This window comes from Lygodium microphyllum, chromosome 8 (assembly GCF_053477565.2).
Source record: "Lygodium microphyllum isolate KBCC chromosome 8, Lygodium_microphyllum_v1.1.10, whole genome shotgun sequence".
Lineage (NCBI taxonomy): Eukaryota > Viridiplantae > Streptophyta > Polypodiopsida > Schizaeales > Lygodiaceae > Lygodium > Lygodium microphyllum.
The window spans coordinates 161,883,958-161,902,038 of NC_141142.1; the positions used below are offsets into that span (position 1 = coordinate 161,883,958).

Genomic DNA, 18,081 nt, shown 5'->3' on the forward strand with positions numbered 1-18,081 from the left:
TTCTATACATGTTTGAAACTACCCCCCGCATATACTCCATCACCTCTTTCCCTCTCGCATCCATGACTACCCCGCCCCTATCCGTAACATCGTAGAAAATCTCTCCCTCCACCTCTCTCGCCTCCTCCGACTCCTCACTGTCTCCTCGTACATGCCTCCCTCCATGCCCTCTCTCACCGCGTGCCCTACTACCCCCCCCACCAAAGCACCCGCCGCATAATCCTCCACTCCCGCTCTCCCTACTGCGGCGTCGGCTCTCATCTGTACTGCGGGAGTAGCCATGACTAGGGGTGGCTGCACGTGACTGTGACTGTGAGGGAGCACGTGATGGTGGCCGTGAGCCCTCACGTGACGGTACAGAGGAGGGTGTGCGTGAGTGTGTCCGTGCAGGGGTGTGTCTCCTCGGTGAGCGTGTATGCGCAGGGGTACGTCTCGCCGGACTCGCAGGCGTAGACGGCAGTGGAGAGGCTTGTGTACTTGGGGGCGCGGTGTGACCTGGGAGTCTAGGAGGAGGATGGGCATACATATACTCTGTCAGCTCCACTGGATTAGGATGGCGCCCAAAATGGTTTATCATCTCCATCATCCAAGTGGCGTATGCCAACGGATCGGAGGAAGAGCCTGGATCCATGAAGAATCTACGAAGCGTCGAAATTCCGCCTCAATGAACCAAGCAAAACATGCATATAAAAAATAAACATATCTCCTACAATATATCTCCTCAATATATCTCCTACAATATATAACCTACAACATATATCTACCATTCTAGAAAATAAACATATCTCTTACAATATCTCTTACAATTCTATCCTCTGTCGCTTTCAAGTACACATAGCACGGGTGGAAAGAAAGAAAGCGACAGATTTGCCAAAACAAACAAACGACAACCAACCTCTTTGAAAAGTCTTTGAAAAGTGAGTTCGTTGATTCTTGCTTCTCTCTCCCTTTCTATGTTGTCTGCACCCTTTGCTTCTTTTGGGTAGTCCAAGACGGAGAAGGCTGGTTGGAAGAGGCAGGTTCGGTTTTAAAAGAAGGGCTTTTGAAAGAAAGAAAGCGGGCGCAGAAAGAAGAAGTGTTTTGAAAGAGGGCGCGCTTTTAAAAGAAAGAAAGCGACGCGCGCGGCAGGTAAATGCGAAAAGCACGCGTGTAAAAGCGCAGCAGAACACATTGTAGACGCGCCTGTACACGCGACACAGAGACTGTTTATACTTTTTTTAAAAACTGATTATTCTTGTGTATCCATTGTTTTGTGCATAGGATGTGCATGATTTCACTAAAAACTGATTCTACTTCTGTATTGGTTATTTTGGACATAGCATGTCATCATCCTCTTCAAGCAGTTCTGGTGAGGATGAGACAATGCGTCATCGTGATCGCGACGTGTGGCTGGCACAAAGGATCAAGTGTACGTGTAATCGATGTCAAGGGTGCATTGTACGAGCGCGTCGAATTACATTGAATCACATCTCGATGTATGGAGAATGGATTCAAACAGGTTTAGATGTGAGAAGATGTGAATTGAAAGTATTAAAATAACTCATGGTGTGCAAATTAATGGAGCGCGTTGTAATATATATACTGTGATTGAAGCAGGATGCAGTACCACACCCTAACATGGTGCCATACGCACGGCGAGAGCATGCAAAGCGTCGACGAGATGATGCTGGAGCTTCAGGATCTCTTGTCGGAGATGAGTGGGAAAGGGATGACAATAGCCCTGCACCCCACGAAGTTGTGGAAGAGGAAGTGTTTGATGACATGGTACGGAATCTTTTTAGGGATGATCACAAAGGTGTGGACGACAATGATATGGAACAAGAGCATCTCTACAACGCTTCATCGACACCGGTTTTTGAAGGGTGCACATTCTCTATTTTACGTGCTTCACTTGAACTGCTCAATATACAAACAGTTTATGGATGGAGCAATGCAAGTCTTGACGCATTATTGAAGTAAGCATTGTAACTTGCAAATTTGAGTTAGTGGTTTTTGGTTTACAGTATAGGGTTTAGGGTTATGGGCTAATTGATGATATTGGATGCAGGCTATTATCAAACATGCTTCCAAAGGGGAATATACTACCCACCTCAAGAGACAAAGCGAGGCGCTATGTGACATCTCTTGGAGGATTGGATTATGATCGCATACATGCATGCATCAATGATTGCATTCTCTTTCGTGGGACGCATAAGGAGGCTCGACAGTGTCCCACTTGTGGTGAAGCAAGGTATAGAACAGATGTGAAGAGTTTTGATGTACCTCGTAAAGTCTTACGACACTTTCCTATAATTCCTCGCATCAAACACATGTTCAAGTGCAAATCCATAGCAGAGCTCATGTCATGGCATTCCTCGCATCGATCGGATGATGGCATGTGGAGAATTCCTGCAGACACTCCTGCTTGGAAGCATATTGAAGATGAGTGGCCCAGCTTTAAAACAGAGCCCAGAAACTTGAGACTTGGCCTAGGTATGGATGGAGTGAATCCGTTTGGTTTCAAGAGCACCGCATACAGCGTGTGGCCGGTTGTGTTGGTGAATTACAACCTTCCACCATCAATGGCAATCAAGAAGGGACATCTTATGTTATCCCTTCTGATTCCAGGGAAACATAAAGTCAAGCATATGGATGTTTATCTTGAACCGTTGATTGATGAGTTGGAGGAACTATGGAGAGGTGTTGTGGTAGTGGACATTAGTAGGCCTCCCTCCTCTCGACACTTCGACTTAAAAGCAGTGTTGATGTGGACAATGCATGACTTTCCAGGATACAGCGATTGTTCTGGTAAGAATTCTAACTACCTCCCGACTCTAATACTACTAGCTATATCAATTATAACTATTGACTTTATTATTCTATCTTTTTTTTTATTTTAACAGGTTTGAGGACATCGGGTAAACATGCATGTCCTATATGTGGCCCTTCATTGGTACATGAGTATGCTGATGGTTTGTGTAAGACCATATTCGATAATCATCATCGATTTCTCCCATCAGATCACCCTAAATATGCTCCTAGTAAGAGGAACATTCATCCACAGACACTTCGTGCAAAAGATTGGAAGCGTATTTGGGAGTCTTCAAATGTTCTTCCTCCAGATGGCATGAACAGGTACATCTCCATTGTTTCCAATCTTGTTTTGTGTAGTCTCTAAAGTTGGAATAAAGATGACAGTCTGCAATCCCTTGTGTAGGTACTCCATTTTTTTTCGGCTACCATATTGGACCCATCTCAAGATCAACCATCTTCTTGATCCCATGCACGTCTTCAAGAATGTGGGATCTAGTATTTGGGAACATGTTATTGGTAAAAGAGACAATGTTAGCGTACGGGAGGACTTGCAGGTCGCAGGACGTATGCGTCAAGCTTGGCCACGAGAGGAGGGTGGGCACGTTCGTCTTCCACCTGCTCCCTGGATTATATCAAAGAAGGAGGAGAAGCAGGTAAAGCAAGCCATCACCACTTTGCGTACTCCCACTGGATGCATGAGATCGTTGAAGGGAGCGTTTACAACCACTAAGAAAAGAGGGGTTGAGCAACTACATGGGTTGAAGTCCCACGATTGGCACAAGATGCTCCAAGTAAGTGTTTTCCAATTATTGTAGGTTGAAATTAAATTTTGTAATGCCCTAATTCAAATATACATGTGCTCTTATGTGCGCAGCTCATACTACCTACTAGCATCGACCATTGTGCAGACAGGAGTTTGAAAAGATGTATTTATAAGATGGGCGAGCTTGTGAGGTATGTAAATCCCATGTAAGATCACCCTTCATTATACCTTGCAAAATGAATGTGCATGAGGTATAACGTACTGTGCATTTATTTTTCAGATATGTTAGTTCCAAAGCAATTGATCAAGCCACATTGGATGATGCGCGTGTTATGGCAGTGGAGGTGGTTTGTATGGTAGAGGAGACTTTTCCGCGAACCATTCTCACAAGTCAACTACATCTCATTGTGCATTTAGTGGATGAAATTGCTTTATGTGGCACTATGCATGCCCGTTGGATGTTCTTCCTAGAGCGCTTCATGAAGACCTTAAAAGACTTTGTGAGGCAAAGTGCAAGGCCCGAAGGAAGCATGGCTGAGGGTTGGTTGATACAAGAGTCTCTTGTATATATATCAGAATTTATTGATCAGGTGGATAGCTCTTTGCCGCGACTATGGAGCAATGAAGAGGACTTGAGGATGACGTCTATTGTGCCTCAAGGAAAAGGACAGAGCAAAGTAATTGAGAGAACATTGATTGATGATCTTAATTTCACTTGCATCCTTAATAGTGATGTGATGAGCAGATGGGTTACAAGATACGAGGATGCAAAGACAAAAAGGCAAGCAGACAGAGCTCTCTTTCGGAGGCAACATGGCTCTCGTAAGGCGTACCCTAAGCATCTAGCAACACTTCCGAATGATATTCATGTTGATTGGTTGCATGAGGAAATGGAGAGAGCAGAGAGAGATGAGGGGCTGCATATCACGGCGGAAGAATGGGAGTATGCACGAGGATGCATGTTAAAGGTACATAGAACAAATGTAAATTTGCATTCTTTGTAAGTGATTGGCTTTTCATATTTATTCACATTAATTGCTTACATAGATATTGCTTATATTTTGGTCCAGTGCACTATGTTCAATGCTATATGGTGTGAAGGCAAGCATTTTCGAACACAAAGAATAGATGAAAAGAGGAATACACAAGATTGCGGTGTCATTAGTAGCTTTGAGGGAGCCAATGGAAAAATTGATGATTATTGTGGCACAATCCAAGACATATACAGACTTGACTTTCGCCGCTTCTTTGTGTATGTTTTGGATGTCAAATGGCAAATGAACGTGGTGGAAAAAGGGCCTAACGCAACGATAAAACACCATGCAAGTGGCTATGTAACTATTGACTCTACAAAGTTTTGGCAAACAAAGAAAGATAGGCTCGTATTGCCACAACAATGTGAGCAGGTATGCATTTTTTTACAAATGTGTTTCATGTACATATATATCTAAGCTCGCGCACCCCTTGACTTTTGATATGCTAATTAATTAATGAATTATGTGTATTTGAGCAGGTTATCTATCTGCCAATGGTGCATGACAGTAAATGGTGGTATGTCATCCCTATTGCACCACGTTCCAAAGTAATGTATAATACATTCACTGATATGGAGCATATGGAGGATGTGGCAAGCCGCAAAGAAGATGATGTCGAACATGCCAATGTAGATGATCATGATAATGAGGATGAGCGTGCCATTTCTCACGATCATGAGGATGACCCTTCCATTGAGGATGATGGTGATGATGATGAGAATGATCAAGGCATCGGTACCATTATCAATGGGCAAAATAGCGATAGTAGAATAAATTTAATCGTAGCCTTACAAATTGATCAAATGGATATTGATGTTGATCGTTTGGCAAGGATGGATCTTATTGAAGATGAGATCGAACCCTAACCAATCCATCATTGTATTGTTCCAAATTCATGACATTTCTATTGTATACTTTGTCTTTCAATAACCATATGAAGATATATTTTTCAATATATTACGTTGTTGTAAGTGCATGTAGTGGGATTTTGTAATGGTTTGTAAACACTGCAATGCACAATGACATTTTTAAAACTTAATGGTTTTCTTTTTTGAAAAGAAATGGATTTCTGTAGTTAGGCTCTGTGTCGCGTGTAACAGAGCGTGTATTATGACAGTTTTTACGCGCAAATACACGCACCCTCACATGCAATTATACACGCGCTGTTACATGCATGTATACACGCGCCCGATATTGTTGTGAGTATAAACGACCATACACACGCCCGTAACTTTTCGCGTGTAATGGACGCGTGTATGGCGGCATTGTGTTGTAGTGATAGTGATGTAATGAGCAAATGGGCAACACTATATAATGAAGCAAGGGCAAGAAAAAAAAGTGAAAGACAAGCATTTCGCACTAGATATGGATGTAATGTCTCATTTCCAGATCATCTAAATGCGCTCCCACGTCATATTGATATAGATTGGTTACATGAGGAAATGGAGAGAATGGAAAAAGAGAAGAAAATTAATATATCTCAAGAAGAGTGAGAATACGCACGAGGTGGCTTATCAAAGGTGAGACATACTATCAATTAATTTGTTTCTATAAGTTTTATTTTATATAAATAATTGACATGTTAGATCTTTTATCTTTTACTACTAGTGCACATTATTCAATGCACTTTGGTGTGAGGGTAAACATCTTCGAACTCAACGTATAGATGATGTTAACCCCAACACGAAGAAAGCAAAAAGAAGTGGAAAAGACGCAGGGCAAAGGCAGAAAAAAGGTAGCCCGACTAAAGAAAGAAAATGAGTAAAGGCCAAAAGCGCAAGGGCAACCTTAAAAGTCCAAGGCAAAGGCAAAAGGGGAAAGGCGCATTTTAAAATAAAAAGGTGCACCCTAAAATCTTGTAAAAGAGTGCCGGGCTCTCACCCGTGCAATTTTTAAAGGTAGACAGGCGGTGGAAAGGAAGCTAGGAAGATAGAAGGACAATGGGAAAAAGGGCCTAGGCTATGGCCGGCCATGTAAAAAGGGGAAAAGGGGATGACCGCCCAAAAGGGATCTAGGGTTTTGTATATAAAGTTGAAAAGTGAATGAGAAGCTCATTCTTGTGTGTGGCCAAAAGTAGCTCTCCTCTTCTTCTTCTTCTTCTTGTTCTTGCTTGCTTGAGCTTGTGTTTGAGAGAGGGAGTGGGAGAGTGTGAGGGAGTGAGTGTGTGAGGGTGAGGGACCGAGGAGGAGAAGCTCTCCATCTTCTCCTCTCTTCTTCTCTTCTCTTCTCTTCTCTTGTCTTGCTCGCGGCAATGGAGCTTGGAGCTTGGAGTGGGAGGATTGAGCTTACTTGAAGCTTGCACTTGGATCATGGAGCTACCGGAGTGTGCGGAAGAGGAGGTAACTCGAACGGCACGGAGGTAAGCTCACTACACCCGTAGATATGGATGGCGCGTCGACTATGTGAGAGGTAGCCATTAGTGCTCGGCTTGGAACGCTTGAACAATAAGCGGTCCGTGAGTCTTGGCGGTTGAGTGAAAGCTCCCACATTCTGGTTCCGTTTCCGGGACCTACGGATTCAAGCCTTGAGCACTTGCGCGCTTCGAATCGAGCATTGGAGTAGGGTTTGCCCCGAAACGGTGCTTGAGGTAGATAGGTAGGAAGCAAGGGGGTTGAAGAGGGTATTCAATCCCCTTGGCAAGTAGATTTTTTTCTTTCTGAGATTTATGCGGTGGAATGGAGTAGTATAGGTATTTATTTTGTGATTTGGATGCATTTATGGTAGGGAAAAACAAAGAAAAAGAAGAAAAAACAAGCAAACAGTAGGGTTTTCTGTTGTTGTATAACAGGCTAAAACAGGGAAACAAGGAACCAGATTCAAGTTTCTGGGAAGATAGGGACAGGGAACTAGCTGTGAGGTTCTGCAATGCTGGGAAAGGACCTTAAGAGGCCTGGGAGGCCAGGACAGACCTCATTTCCTTGGGTTGCTTTGTGAGAGAGAGAGAGAGAGAGAACTTCTGGTTCACAGGATGAGGAAGCGCTGCCCCGATTCCTAGGCATCGGTGATTCATGCTGCTCCAGGTGAGTTTGGTGTTTTGCAACAAGTGCCCTGATCAAATCTAGAAAGTCTATGGTGATTGTGTGCACCAGACAGTGAGGAGGGGTCAAACGCGTGGGAATCGCACCCGCCGCCGACGCACTCGGACCAACTCGCTGTGGTCCGATTCCCAGAATTTGACCACCCGAGTTCTGGAGTTGGACCGTCCGATTCCCAGAATCGGACTAGCCCGATCGGACGTGCCACGTGGCACTCAGACCACTCAAACCAACCGTCCGATTTTGAGAATCGGACGCTCGGACCAACCGGTCTGACTCGGACACTTGGATACTCGGACGAGTCCATAATCGGACCACTGACAATCGGACTAGTATGGTCCGATTCCCAGAATCGGACCACCCTGTCCGATCCGATTCTGAGAATCGGACCACTTGAAAATCGGACCATTTTTTGATTCGACTCCTAGAATCGGACGTGACCAAAATCGAAACACTGGTCTGATCGGACCCACCCAAAATTGGACGTCCGATTCTGATAATCGGACTCTTGAAAATTGGACATCTGAGAATCGGACAGAAAACTGTCAAAATCGAACAAGTATCTAGAACATAAAGTTTAACACATCTAAACCCCGAGATTGACCCCAAGGCTGCATAGAGCTAAAGGCACATCACAGATCCATCACTGGGCTAAAATTTAAAGCACGTAGTTCAAAATTTGGCTATAAACGCCCCCCCCAAATTACATATGGTGTTTACCGTAATGGCCCTGTGGGCCGGGGGGGACTGCCCCCCCCAGACCCCCGCAGAGGGGGCTCTGCCCCCTCCGCACCTCCCCCGAGTAGGTTGGAGGGAAAACGGGCACCATGACAAGTCTTCCAAATTGGACCCTAGTGAAGCAATGACTCTACACGAGCATGGATTCTCACTTGCAAAAGAGCAGCTGAAAGCCCATACCCGAACAGAGAGCAACAAAGACCCTAGAACATCAATGGGCCAATCTAGCTATCAAGGGCAAAAAGGCCACACCACTAGAACACAAAGACATTGTGTTCAAACCGTGTCTAGTCAGAGAAAAATGCAACTTCAGCAAGCTACAAATGCGAAGATGACTAGACATGACATTCTTGACGAGAGATGTACCTTGAATAGCACTGCACTAACGATCCAAGACAGCAGTGGAGAATCCACATTTGGTCGTGTAGTCGAGAACTCAAGGGCATCTGTCAGAAGGCTTAAATTTACAAGCCAGGACCGGGAAGATGAAGACATAGTACCACCTGCTTATCTTAGGGTCAAACTCACCGCGAAAAGAGAGCATACTATTGATACTCTGATTGATGAAGGAGTAGATTTTAACATCTTGACATATGAATCATGGACCCTACTAGGCCAACCAGAGCTCACACCAACTAGTGCAACTCTTAGCCCTTATGGGGGACACCCACAAGCACTCATGGGGAAGTGCAAAATCCTTGCGACAATTGAAACGGAAAGCTTGCCTATCCTATTTCATGTTTGACCAAAAAGTGATAGCTGCAGGAAAGAAACCCTCCTAGGAAGACTCTTCAAAAGGGCGACCAAGTGTGAGGCTGACTATGTAGCACAGAGGATACACCTGACACTACCGGGTGTGAGGATAGTCACCACCTTTAGCAAGGGTGACCTCATCGAACCTCAAGGGAAAGGCAAGGAAGGTGACGACATGACAGTCAAGCCTACAAACGAGGGCAAGGACTTGTTGGAAGAGTTGATACAAGCACACGTCGAACAATGAGAACCAGTGAGTGAGGCCATGCCGGAAACAAGAAGGTCAAGAGACAAGGTCAAGGATAGGGTTTGGACTCACAAAAATCGTAGAAGACCACAAAAGAAGCCCAATCCTTATAGGTCAAGGCATCGATGGAGAGCTAGCACAATGCCGTGATGGATATCCAAAGCGTTGCTTCATGCTCAAGGGTATTATGCAGGCAACCAATGGATTTGGGTACCAATGCCCCCTGCTAAACCGCCTCTATCAGCTGAAGGCCAGAGTGCATCAAAAGCATGGCACAGGAGGAAATCTAAGAGAAACTCTAGGTCTCAAGGCAAGGAACTAGACATGATTGTTCGAAGGAAAGAGCCCCAGCCTAGCAGGCTAAATCGACAGATGTCATACGTAGCCATTGAGCACGCACAAAAATCGTTAGTGCCCAAGGAGCCTTTGATTTCCCAAGGGGAGAACAAGCATCATAGGCACAACATTGCTCAAGGCAAGGCTGATCACTCAACAAAGCAAATGGCACAATCATCTAATAGCCTCGAGCAAATCATTCATTCAGTACCAAGTCCACTTAAGAGTCCTAGATCTCCTACATCCTCTTTTTCCAAACGGACACAGGAAGCACCACAGCAGTTGTCAAGGGCGGCTGCTCAATTCCAATCTCTACCTCCATCTAAGCTTCCAACAATCAAAGAGGTGGGACATGACGCCACCTGTACCTCTCGACCCAAGGATATGCCTGAGCCACCTAATGCGACTAGATCAGCTCATGTTCGATCTACACAAATGAGTGCTCAAAGGCCAACGAAAGACACAACCACTTCTGATCGCCCTAAGGACTTGGCACCGCAATCCACCAAGGGTAGCCAGCCCACTCAACTAGTTGCTACTACTTCCAATCAGGGATCACAGTAGTCACAGCCCTTGGCCGTGACAATGCCCCTTGTGGAACATGTCCTTAGTAGTTTACCTGTGGAGGAGGTGTCGCAACCAAATCCCTTGACACCTCCAGCACTTTCAGAGTGCCTAAAGCCTAGGACGGAGGAGTTAAATGCAAGGGAGTTGGTTGAAAAGCTAGACTCTTCGAAAAGAGCGGCAGTTGTGCCCTCACAACCGGGCAAGGCTATTCAGCAAACCATGGCTATTGCCCATAAGGACACACTAGAGAAGGGAAATGCTGAGGCCCGACCAAGCACATCAACGGTCGATATAGCCCAAGGTCCTGAGTCGTTGAGAGAGGCACCTTCATTGACCAAGAAAAAGAGGAGAAAGCAGAGAGAACAACAACAGATGTAGGAGGTTGTGGACCCCAAGAACATTGAGACGAAGGGCGCTGGAGAGCAGATGAATAAAGCATCGAGTCCATCCACCAATGAACCCACTGATGCCTCTCCTAATAGCGGTGAAACCTCAGACACACCTGTGTGCTCTGACAAACCAAAGCAACAGTTGCCATCAACAGTTGCTTGCAACACTCTATCCACTGACAATAGAACTCACATTGATCAATCAAGAGTGGATACAACGCTGTCACAACAGGGTGACAAATCTATACCAGTCACATCCGAGAAGAACCAGGACAAAATGGCAGCAAAACCTCAGGAGAAACGTGAGAACCCCAAGAGCATAAGAAATCTTAGCGTTGACCAATCTTGCTCATCTAGGCCTGAGCCCCCAGCCATGCTAAAGCCTAAGGAAACTCTTAGAACTTTACATGAGATAGCAACCGAGTAAGCCCTCGTTGAACATAGAAGTGTCTGAGAATGCTTAATTGAGTTGGAGGCTAAGCTCAAAGTGGTCGCGCGTGTCTACGTCCTTGCGGACATGGGCACAATCCCCAAGGAGCAACTTGGAGATTACTTGTCCTTTCCTCTATCATGGGAAGAACAAGAACATCTTAACGGGCACTACGACAGGCTCCTGCATGAACACATGCGACTCATCCCAGACGAGGAGGCCGATGAACTGCGCTTAACCATCACGTTCAATGAAGTGCTCTGTCGACCGAATCTCGTAGACATAGAGCTACTAAAGCGACTCTCAGCAGGCCAAAGTCAATTTGAGCAGCGTTGGTGCAAAAGCCGCGTTGTAATGGCCGAACTAGGGGCTTAGATCATGACAGTCTCTAAGGAGCGATTGGCCAAATGGCAATCCCAAAGGGACCCAACCCACATGGCACCAACTTCCCTTCGAGTGCTCATTGACATTCGGGGTACGGGCTTAGCTGGGACTAGGCTACAGGGTCCTTTGATTGATAAGGTCCTCACTGAGGAGGAGTTACATATTGCCAGTAGACTCGGTAAACGTTCCATATTGCTACTCAACGTGGCAAAGTATCTATCAGTATTAAGTCAGCTGCCACGAATACTAGATGCGTGTGCCATGCTCGGGTACAACCCCGAGTTCTACACTTGGTTCTTATCCTCGTGAAGTGACATGGATTCATAGATATGTATATAAATAAACACTGATTTTTGTGTCACCATGTATAAACAATATCAACACACACAAGCAATGATAGTCAAGTGCAGGGAGAAGAGTCGGGTTGGAAAGGCTAAGCTTCTCAGGTCCTCCTCACATCACACTTTTAAAAGTCGTGTGACCAGCCCCACCTCCAAGTGAAGGGATTGCAACCCATATTGCCACCATAGGAGGCCTTGACCAACAACTTTGATGGTGTAGACAGGGTGTAGTCCCTTCCTATACACCTTCTTCCCCTTTTGGTCTATTCTCCAGAGGATGTACCCTGTCCCACTCCACGACAACCAGTCCACGTGACTTAGCATAAACTAATATCCGCTAATGACTGGAGGCAACGCGAACATCAGCATGGGGACCATTCCCCTACAACAAACACCGCATGCCTCACCCCTCCCCTTCTTGTCATATGCACTTGATAAACCACACTAAAATCCCTTCCATGCGAACAATTGTATCCTGTATCAAGGTCTAACCCTTGGTTCGCACCTTGCAGGTTTCCTTTTTTAGCAGAACGCATGGAGAATCATGGAGATTTGGCTTGCAAAGATGCTCTTCGCAAGAGAAGGGAGCATGTGGCACGCGCCCCTCCATTGGAGCGCTACGTGCCCACCATCAAGAGGTATGCCAAGAAGCGAGGCCCTAAGCGACATTGCCCAGGGCGAAGGCCGAAGAATCCTCGAGTCAAGAAAGTCGAGACTCGAAACCCGCAACAGGTCGCAGCACTAGTGGTACGCACTCCCAGCTCCCGCTCGGGCCCCAGATGCTCAAAGGCAGAAAGGGCAGCTCGGGAAAGAGAATAATTTAATGAACTATTTAAAGATATTCTGGAGACAGTAGCGGGCCGGGATTACACCATTCATGTCCCGGCCGACATGTTCCCTGCTCACCCCCACGGGAGTCCCACACCAGCAGAGCCCCAATCACCCGGCCACCCAGACTCGCCCTGCCTCGTACAAATCGAGTAGCCCATAATGCATAAGGGGCCTATCAAATGATAACTGACCAGGACTTTTGGTTTTTAAATGGTTAAGTGTTCCCGACTTGTTAAGTGTTGACATGTTCCTGACTTGTATGAACTTATCATATCTGCGTTTAATATATGCTATGCCTTTAGCAAAAGAAAAAGCTAATCAAGCGCAGGTGATAAATGTCTAGTCAACACCATAGAATTCAAATAAGTGATGTCTCCTTGCATTGCACTGGTTTATTATAGTTGCGGCATACACAATGCATATGCTCTCATGAAGCGATAAGTGGATGCAGGATAATATAGGTCCTTGTGCAAAAATGTTCAATGCCCAAATCACCGCAACACCCACAACCCCACAACGAGCCGCGGCAAAGCCACGCTGCCGAAAGCACCCTTGCCAACCGCCCACATTGCATGGCCCACAAAAGATTCCTGGGCCACGCCCCCTTTCTGGGTCAAGCTCTATAGTTGGCTCACGACAGCCGTTACCTCAATTGTACCCATATCGCATGTGCCGCAAGGAGGGTTGTAATAGCTCAAGTGTATCTCCCCCTTTCGCCAACTGCTTCTCTAACAACAAGGCTAGGGCACCATCATCATTGTACTATTCATTTTCGGAGCCTTCGAAGCTTGACATTTTCCAACCCATTGAAAGGCTGATAGCCTCAACATATTATAATGGTTGTACTCAGGCAAAAAAAAAAAAGAGAAAGAAAGAAAGAAAGAAAGAAAGAAAGAAAGAAAAAGAAAAAAAAAAAGAAAAAGAAATGAAAAGAAAAGAAAAGAAAAGGAAAAGAAATGAATGGAAAAATAAGAAGCACCCAGATCACAGCACAGCACCTAGGGGTCCTCAAATTAGGTACGTCTGGTAACCTTAGTCGACCGACTTCATTCCTAGTCCCTTAGCCCCTTACAATCACTCACAATTGTTCAAGGCCCATCAAGGGCAGGACATACCTGAGGAGCTTGTCTCGCCTAGGGTTAGACCTGTCACCCTGACCCACTTGCACAATTTTCTTTTGCACTTTGCCTTAGTACCATTGCAATTAGTGGTGATAAGCACCGCACGATTGGCCATGAAAAGTACACCGTACTCATCAAGCAAGTCCAATAGTTTCCAGCTACTGAAAGTGCGGTGTCCTTGTATTCCATTATGCTACATCGTGCAGTCACCATGCAAAGGATGTCTCATATGCCTTCACGCGTACTCCTTCTCCACATGGACAACTTTGCTTCATCCACGAATTGTTATGAGAAACTAGCCCACGGCCTTCTAACTATGTAATATCTAAGTATGCACGAGCACTCACATTATATTTGCATCGAAGTATATCCACAGTTTGGGTCCTCAAGTGCAGGACAATACCCTAAGCTTGCTTCGAGTTCGACCTGTCTCCCAAACTAATCAAAATATGTCTTGTGCACGATGAGAAGCCTAGCACTACCCCTTAAGGAGAGATCACAGGTGAGGTTTTCCAATTGTAGGTATAAGGTGTTGTTTGCTCTTCATCAACACTTAACTGTGATACTTGTCCCTTACCATCCAACAAGCCCGCAAAGAATCGTCATGTGCAGAATCCCCAACAAACCAACACTTGTGCTCGCCATCAATGCAATCCCCAACACAGCATAGCCCTACCACCAACTCCAACAACCTTCCACCAGCCACCTTGGCCACCAACAGGCCCCCAGGACCTTCTGCCACACCACCACCAACACTCCTCCATGGAAACCACAGGCGTCCTTGTCACCCACATCTTCGGTGCATACTACAGCCTGCTACCTACGATAGTGAGTGCCATGGGACTGGCACTCGTCTAGGAGGGGGGTAATGTTAACCCCAACACGAAGAAAGCAAAAAGAAGTGGAAAAGACGCAGGGCAAAGGTGGAAAAAAGGTTGCCCGACTAAAGAAAGAAAAGGAGAAAAGGCCAAAAGTGCAAGGGCAACCTTAAAAGTCCAAGGCAAAGGCAAAAGGGGAAAGGCGCATTTTAAAATAAAAAGGCACACCCTGAAATCTTGTAAAAGAGCGCCGGGCTCTCACCCGTGCAATTTGTAAATGTAGATAGGCGGTGGAAAGGAAGCTAGGAAGATAGAAGGACAATGGGAAAAAGGGCCTAGGCTATGGCCCGCCATGTAAAAAGGGGAAAAGGGGATGACCGCCCAAAAGGGATTTAGGGTTTTGTATATAAAGTTGAAAAGTGAATGAGAAGCTCATTCTTGTGTGTGGCCAAAAGTAGCTCTCATCTTCTTTTTCTTATTCTTGTTCTTGCTTGCTTGAGCTTGTGTTTGAGAGAGGGAGTGGGAGAGTGTGAGGGAGTGAGTGTGTGAGGGTGAGGGACTGAGGAGGAGAAGCTCTCCATCTTCTCCTCTCTTCTTCTCTTCTCTTCTCTTCTCTTGTCTTGCTCGCGGCAATGCAGCTTGGAGCTTGGAGCGGGAGAATTGAGCTTGCTTGAAGCTTGCACTTGGATCGTGGAGCTACCGGAGTGTGCGGGAGAGGAGGTAACTCGAACGGCACGGAGGTAAGCTCACTACACCCGTAGATATGGATGGCGCGTCGGCTATGTGTGAGGTAGCCATTAGTGCTTGGCTTGGAACGCTTGAACAATAAGCGGTCCGTGGGTCTTGGCGGTTGAGTGAAAGCTCCCACAGATGAAAAGAGAAATACCCAAGATTGTGGTGTCCTTGCTCACTACGAGGATGCCAATGGTACCATGGAAGGTTATTGTGGCTTGATCCAAGATATTCTGAAGCTTGACTTCAGACGATTCTTTATATACGTACTAGATGTGAAGTGGTTTAAAGAAGTAGTAACAAATGGTGAGCATTGCACAATCAGACGTCATCCAAGTGGTTTTGTAATCATTGACTCTACAAAATTTTACCAAAACAAGAATGACACATTAGTACTACTTTAACAATGCGAGCATGTATATATGCAAAAGCTAATTTTTTAATATGTATACATATGATACATATACACAATATCATAAGTATTTAAGTTTCTTACTTTTGTTTTTCAAATACAGGTTGTGTATCATCCAATGGTAAACAATAACCGATGGTGGTATGTCATTCCCATATCTAATCGTTCAAAACCAATATATGGTAATATTATCGACATGGAGATAGCAGATGATAATCCAACAATTAATGATGATGTGCATGATGACACCATAATGGATTATATGCGTGATATAGTACAAGATGAACCTCACGAGGATGTTCAAGGAAATGCAGAAGAAGAGAATAATGTGATTGTCGATGATATTGATGAAGTTATTGAGCAATATAGCAACACATCTGATAGTGGGATAGACTTATTTGTTTCGTTACCTCTTGGTAACATAGACCTAGAAGTAGATAGTTTAGCAAGGGCTGATCTCATTGAAGATGAGATGGATCATTCATTGTAACATACTTAATTTGCTTAATGATTCAATGTGTATTCTTAATTCTATGGTTTTTATCATGCACACACGTGCATACTCAAGAATCAATAGTCAAGTTTAAAGCTAAATTGAAATTTCCATAATAAAAAGGAAGTATTTTTTATCATCTTCAAGTAGAGAAATTACGACATACATATTGTAATGCTTGCTACTAATTGTATAATAAGGTTTCTATCGCTTGCCGCTAATTACTTATATCAAGCTTGTCAACTGGAGGAATTGCCATGAAAAAATAATTATTATCTCTGGTTTTTTTATTCAATGATTCAATGTGTATTCTTAATTCTATGGTTTTTATCATGCGCACACATCCTTCTTAGATGGACTTCCTAGGCACCTCACATTTCAAGAGATCATTGTGAGCCAACTAATACTCTAATACTACTAGCTATATCAATTATAACTATTGACTTTATTATTCTATCTTTTTTTTTATTTTAACAGGTTTGAGGACATCGGGTAAACATGCATGTCCTATATGTGGCCCTTCATTGGTACATGAGTATGCTGATGGTTTGTGTAAGACCATATTCGATAATCATCATCGATTTCTCCCATCAGATCACCCTAAATATGCTCCTAGTAAGAGGAACATTCATCCACAGACACTTCGTGCAAAAGATTGGAAGCGTATTTGGGAGTCTTCAAATGTTCTTCCTCCAGATGGCATGAACAGGTACATCTCCATTGTTTCCAATCTTGTTTTGTGTAGTCTCTAAAGTTGGAATAAAGATGACAGTCTGCAATCCCTTGTGTAGGTACTCCATTTTTTTTCGGCTACCATATTGGACCCATCTCAAGATCAACCATCTTCTTGATCCCATGCACGTCTTCAAGAATGTGGGATCTAGTATTTGGGAACATGTTATTGGTAAAAGAGACAATGTTAGCGTACGGGAGGACTTGCAGGTCGCAGGACGTATGCGTCAAGCTTGGCCACGAGAGGAGGGTGGGCACGTTCGTCTTTCACCTGCTCCCTGGATTATATCAAAGAAGGAGGAGAAGCAGGTAAAGCAAGCCATCACCACTTTGCGTACTCCCACTGGATGCATGAGATCGTTGAAGGGAGCGTTTACAACCACTAAGAAAAGAGGGGTTGAGCAACTACATGGGTTGAAGTCCCACGATTGGCACAAGATGCTCCAAGTAAGTGTTTTCCAATTATTGTAGGTTGAAATTAAATTTTGTAATGCCCTAATTCAAATATACATGTGCTCTTATGTGCGCAGCTCATACTACCTACTAGCATCGACCATTGTGCAGACAGGAGTTTGAAAAGATGTATTTATAAGATGGGCGAGCTTGTGAGGTATGTAAATCCCATGTAAGATCACCCTTCATTATACCTTGCAAAATGAATGTGCATGAGGTATAACGTACTGTGCATTTATTTTTCAGATATGTTAGTTCCAAAGCAATTGATCAAGCCACATTGGATGATGCGCGTGTTATGGCAGTGGAGGTGGTTTGTATGGTAGAGGAGACTTTTCCGCGAACCATTCTCACAAGTCAACTACATCTCATTGTGCATTTAGTGGATGAAATTGCTTTATGTGGCACTATGCATGCCCGTTGGATGTTCTTCCTAGAGCGCTTCATGAAGACCTTAAAAGACTTTGTGAGGCAAAGTGCAAGGCCCGAAGGAAGCATGGCTGAGGGTTGGTTGATACAAGAGTCTCTTGTATATATATCAGAATTTATTGATCAGGTGGATAGCTCTTTGCCGCGACTATGGAGCAATGAAGAGGACTTGAGGATGACGTCTATTGTGCCTCAAGGAAAAGGACAGAGCAAAGTAATTGAGAGAACATTGATTGATGATCTTAATTTC

The 18,081-nt window shown here is 44.7% G+C and overlaps 1 protein-coding gene and 2 long non-coding RNA genes across 3 annotated transcripts; all 3 read left to right on the plus strand.

The window, feature by feature from the left end:
* The first annotated feature begins 1,320 nt into the window (after positions 1-1,320).
* On the plus strand, positions 1,321-1,959 carry LOC148033082 (uncharacterized). Its single transcript, XM_087684233.1, has 2 exons — positions 1,321-1,506; positions 1,594-1,959. The coding sequence occupies exons 1-2, from the start codon at positions 1,321-1,323 to the stop codon at positions 1,957-1,959; spliced, it is 552 nt and encodes a 183-aa protein (XP_087540359.1).
* Positions 1,960-3,440: 1,481 nt separating this feature from the next.
* LOC148033083 (uncharacterized) lies at positions 3,441-3,863 on the plus strand. The gene is made up of 3 exons (XR_015691774.1): positions 3,441-3,584; positions 3,668-3,747; positions 3,837-3,863. It is a non-coding gene; the product is annotated as an uncharacterized LOC148033083 (long non-coding RNA).
* Positions 3,864-17,252: 13,389 nt separating this feature from the next.
* LOC148033084 (uncharacterized) lies at positions 17,253-17,675 on the plus strand. The gene is made up of 3 exons (XR_015691775.1): positions 17,253-17,396; positions 17,480-17,559; positions 17,649-17,675. It is a non-coding gene; the product is annotated as an uncharacterized LOC148033084 (long non-coding RNA).
* The last annotated feature ends 406 nt before the right edge of the window (positions 17,676-18,081 follow it).

Excerpts from the sequence above, each read along its gene's own strand:
- LOC148033082 (XM_087684233.1), top strand. The coding sequence starts at position 1,321 with ATGTCATCATCCTCTTCAAGCAGTTCTGGTGAGGATGAGACAATGCGT. Across the intron at positions 1,507-1,593 it reads GGATTCAAACAGGTTTAGAT|CAGGATGCAGTACCACACCC; the intron begins GTGAGAAGATGT and ends CTGTGATTGAAG.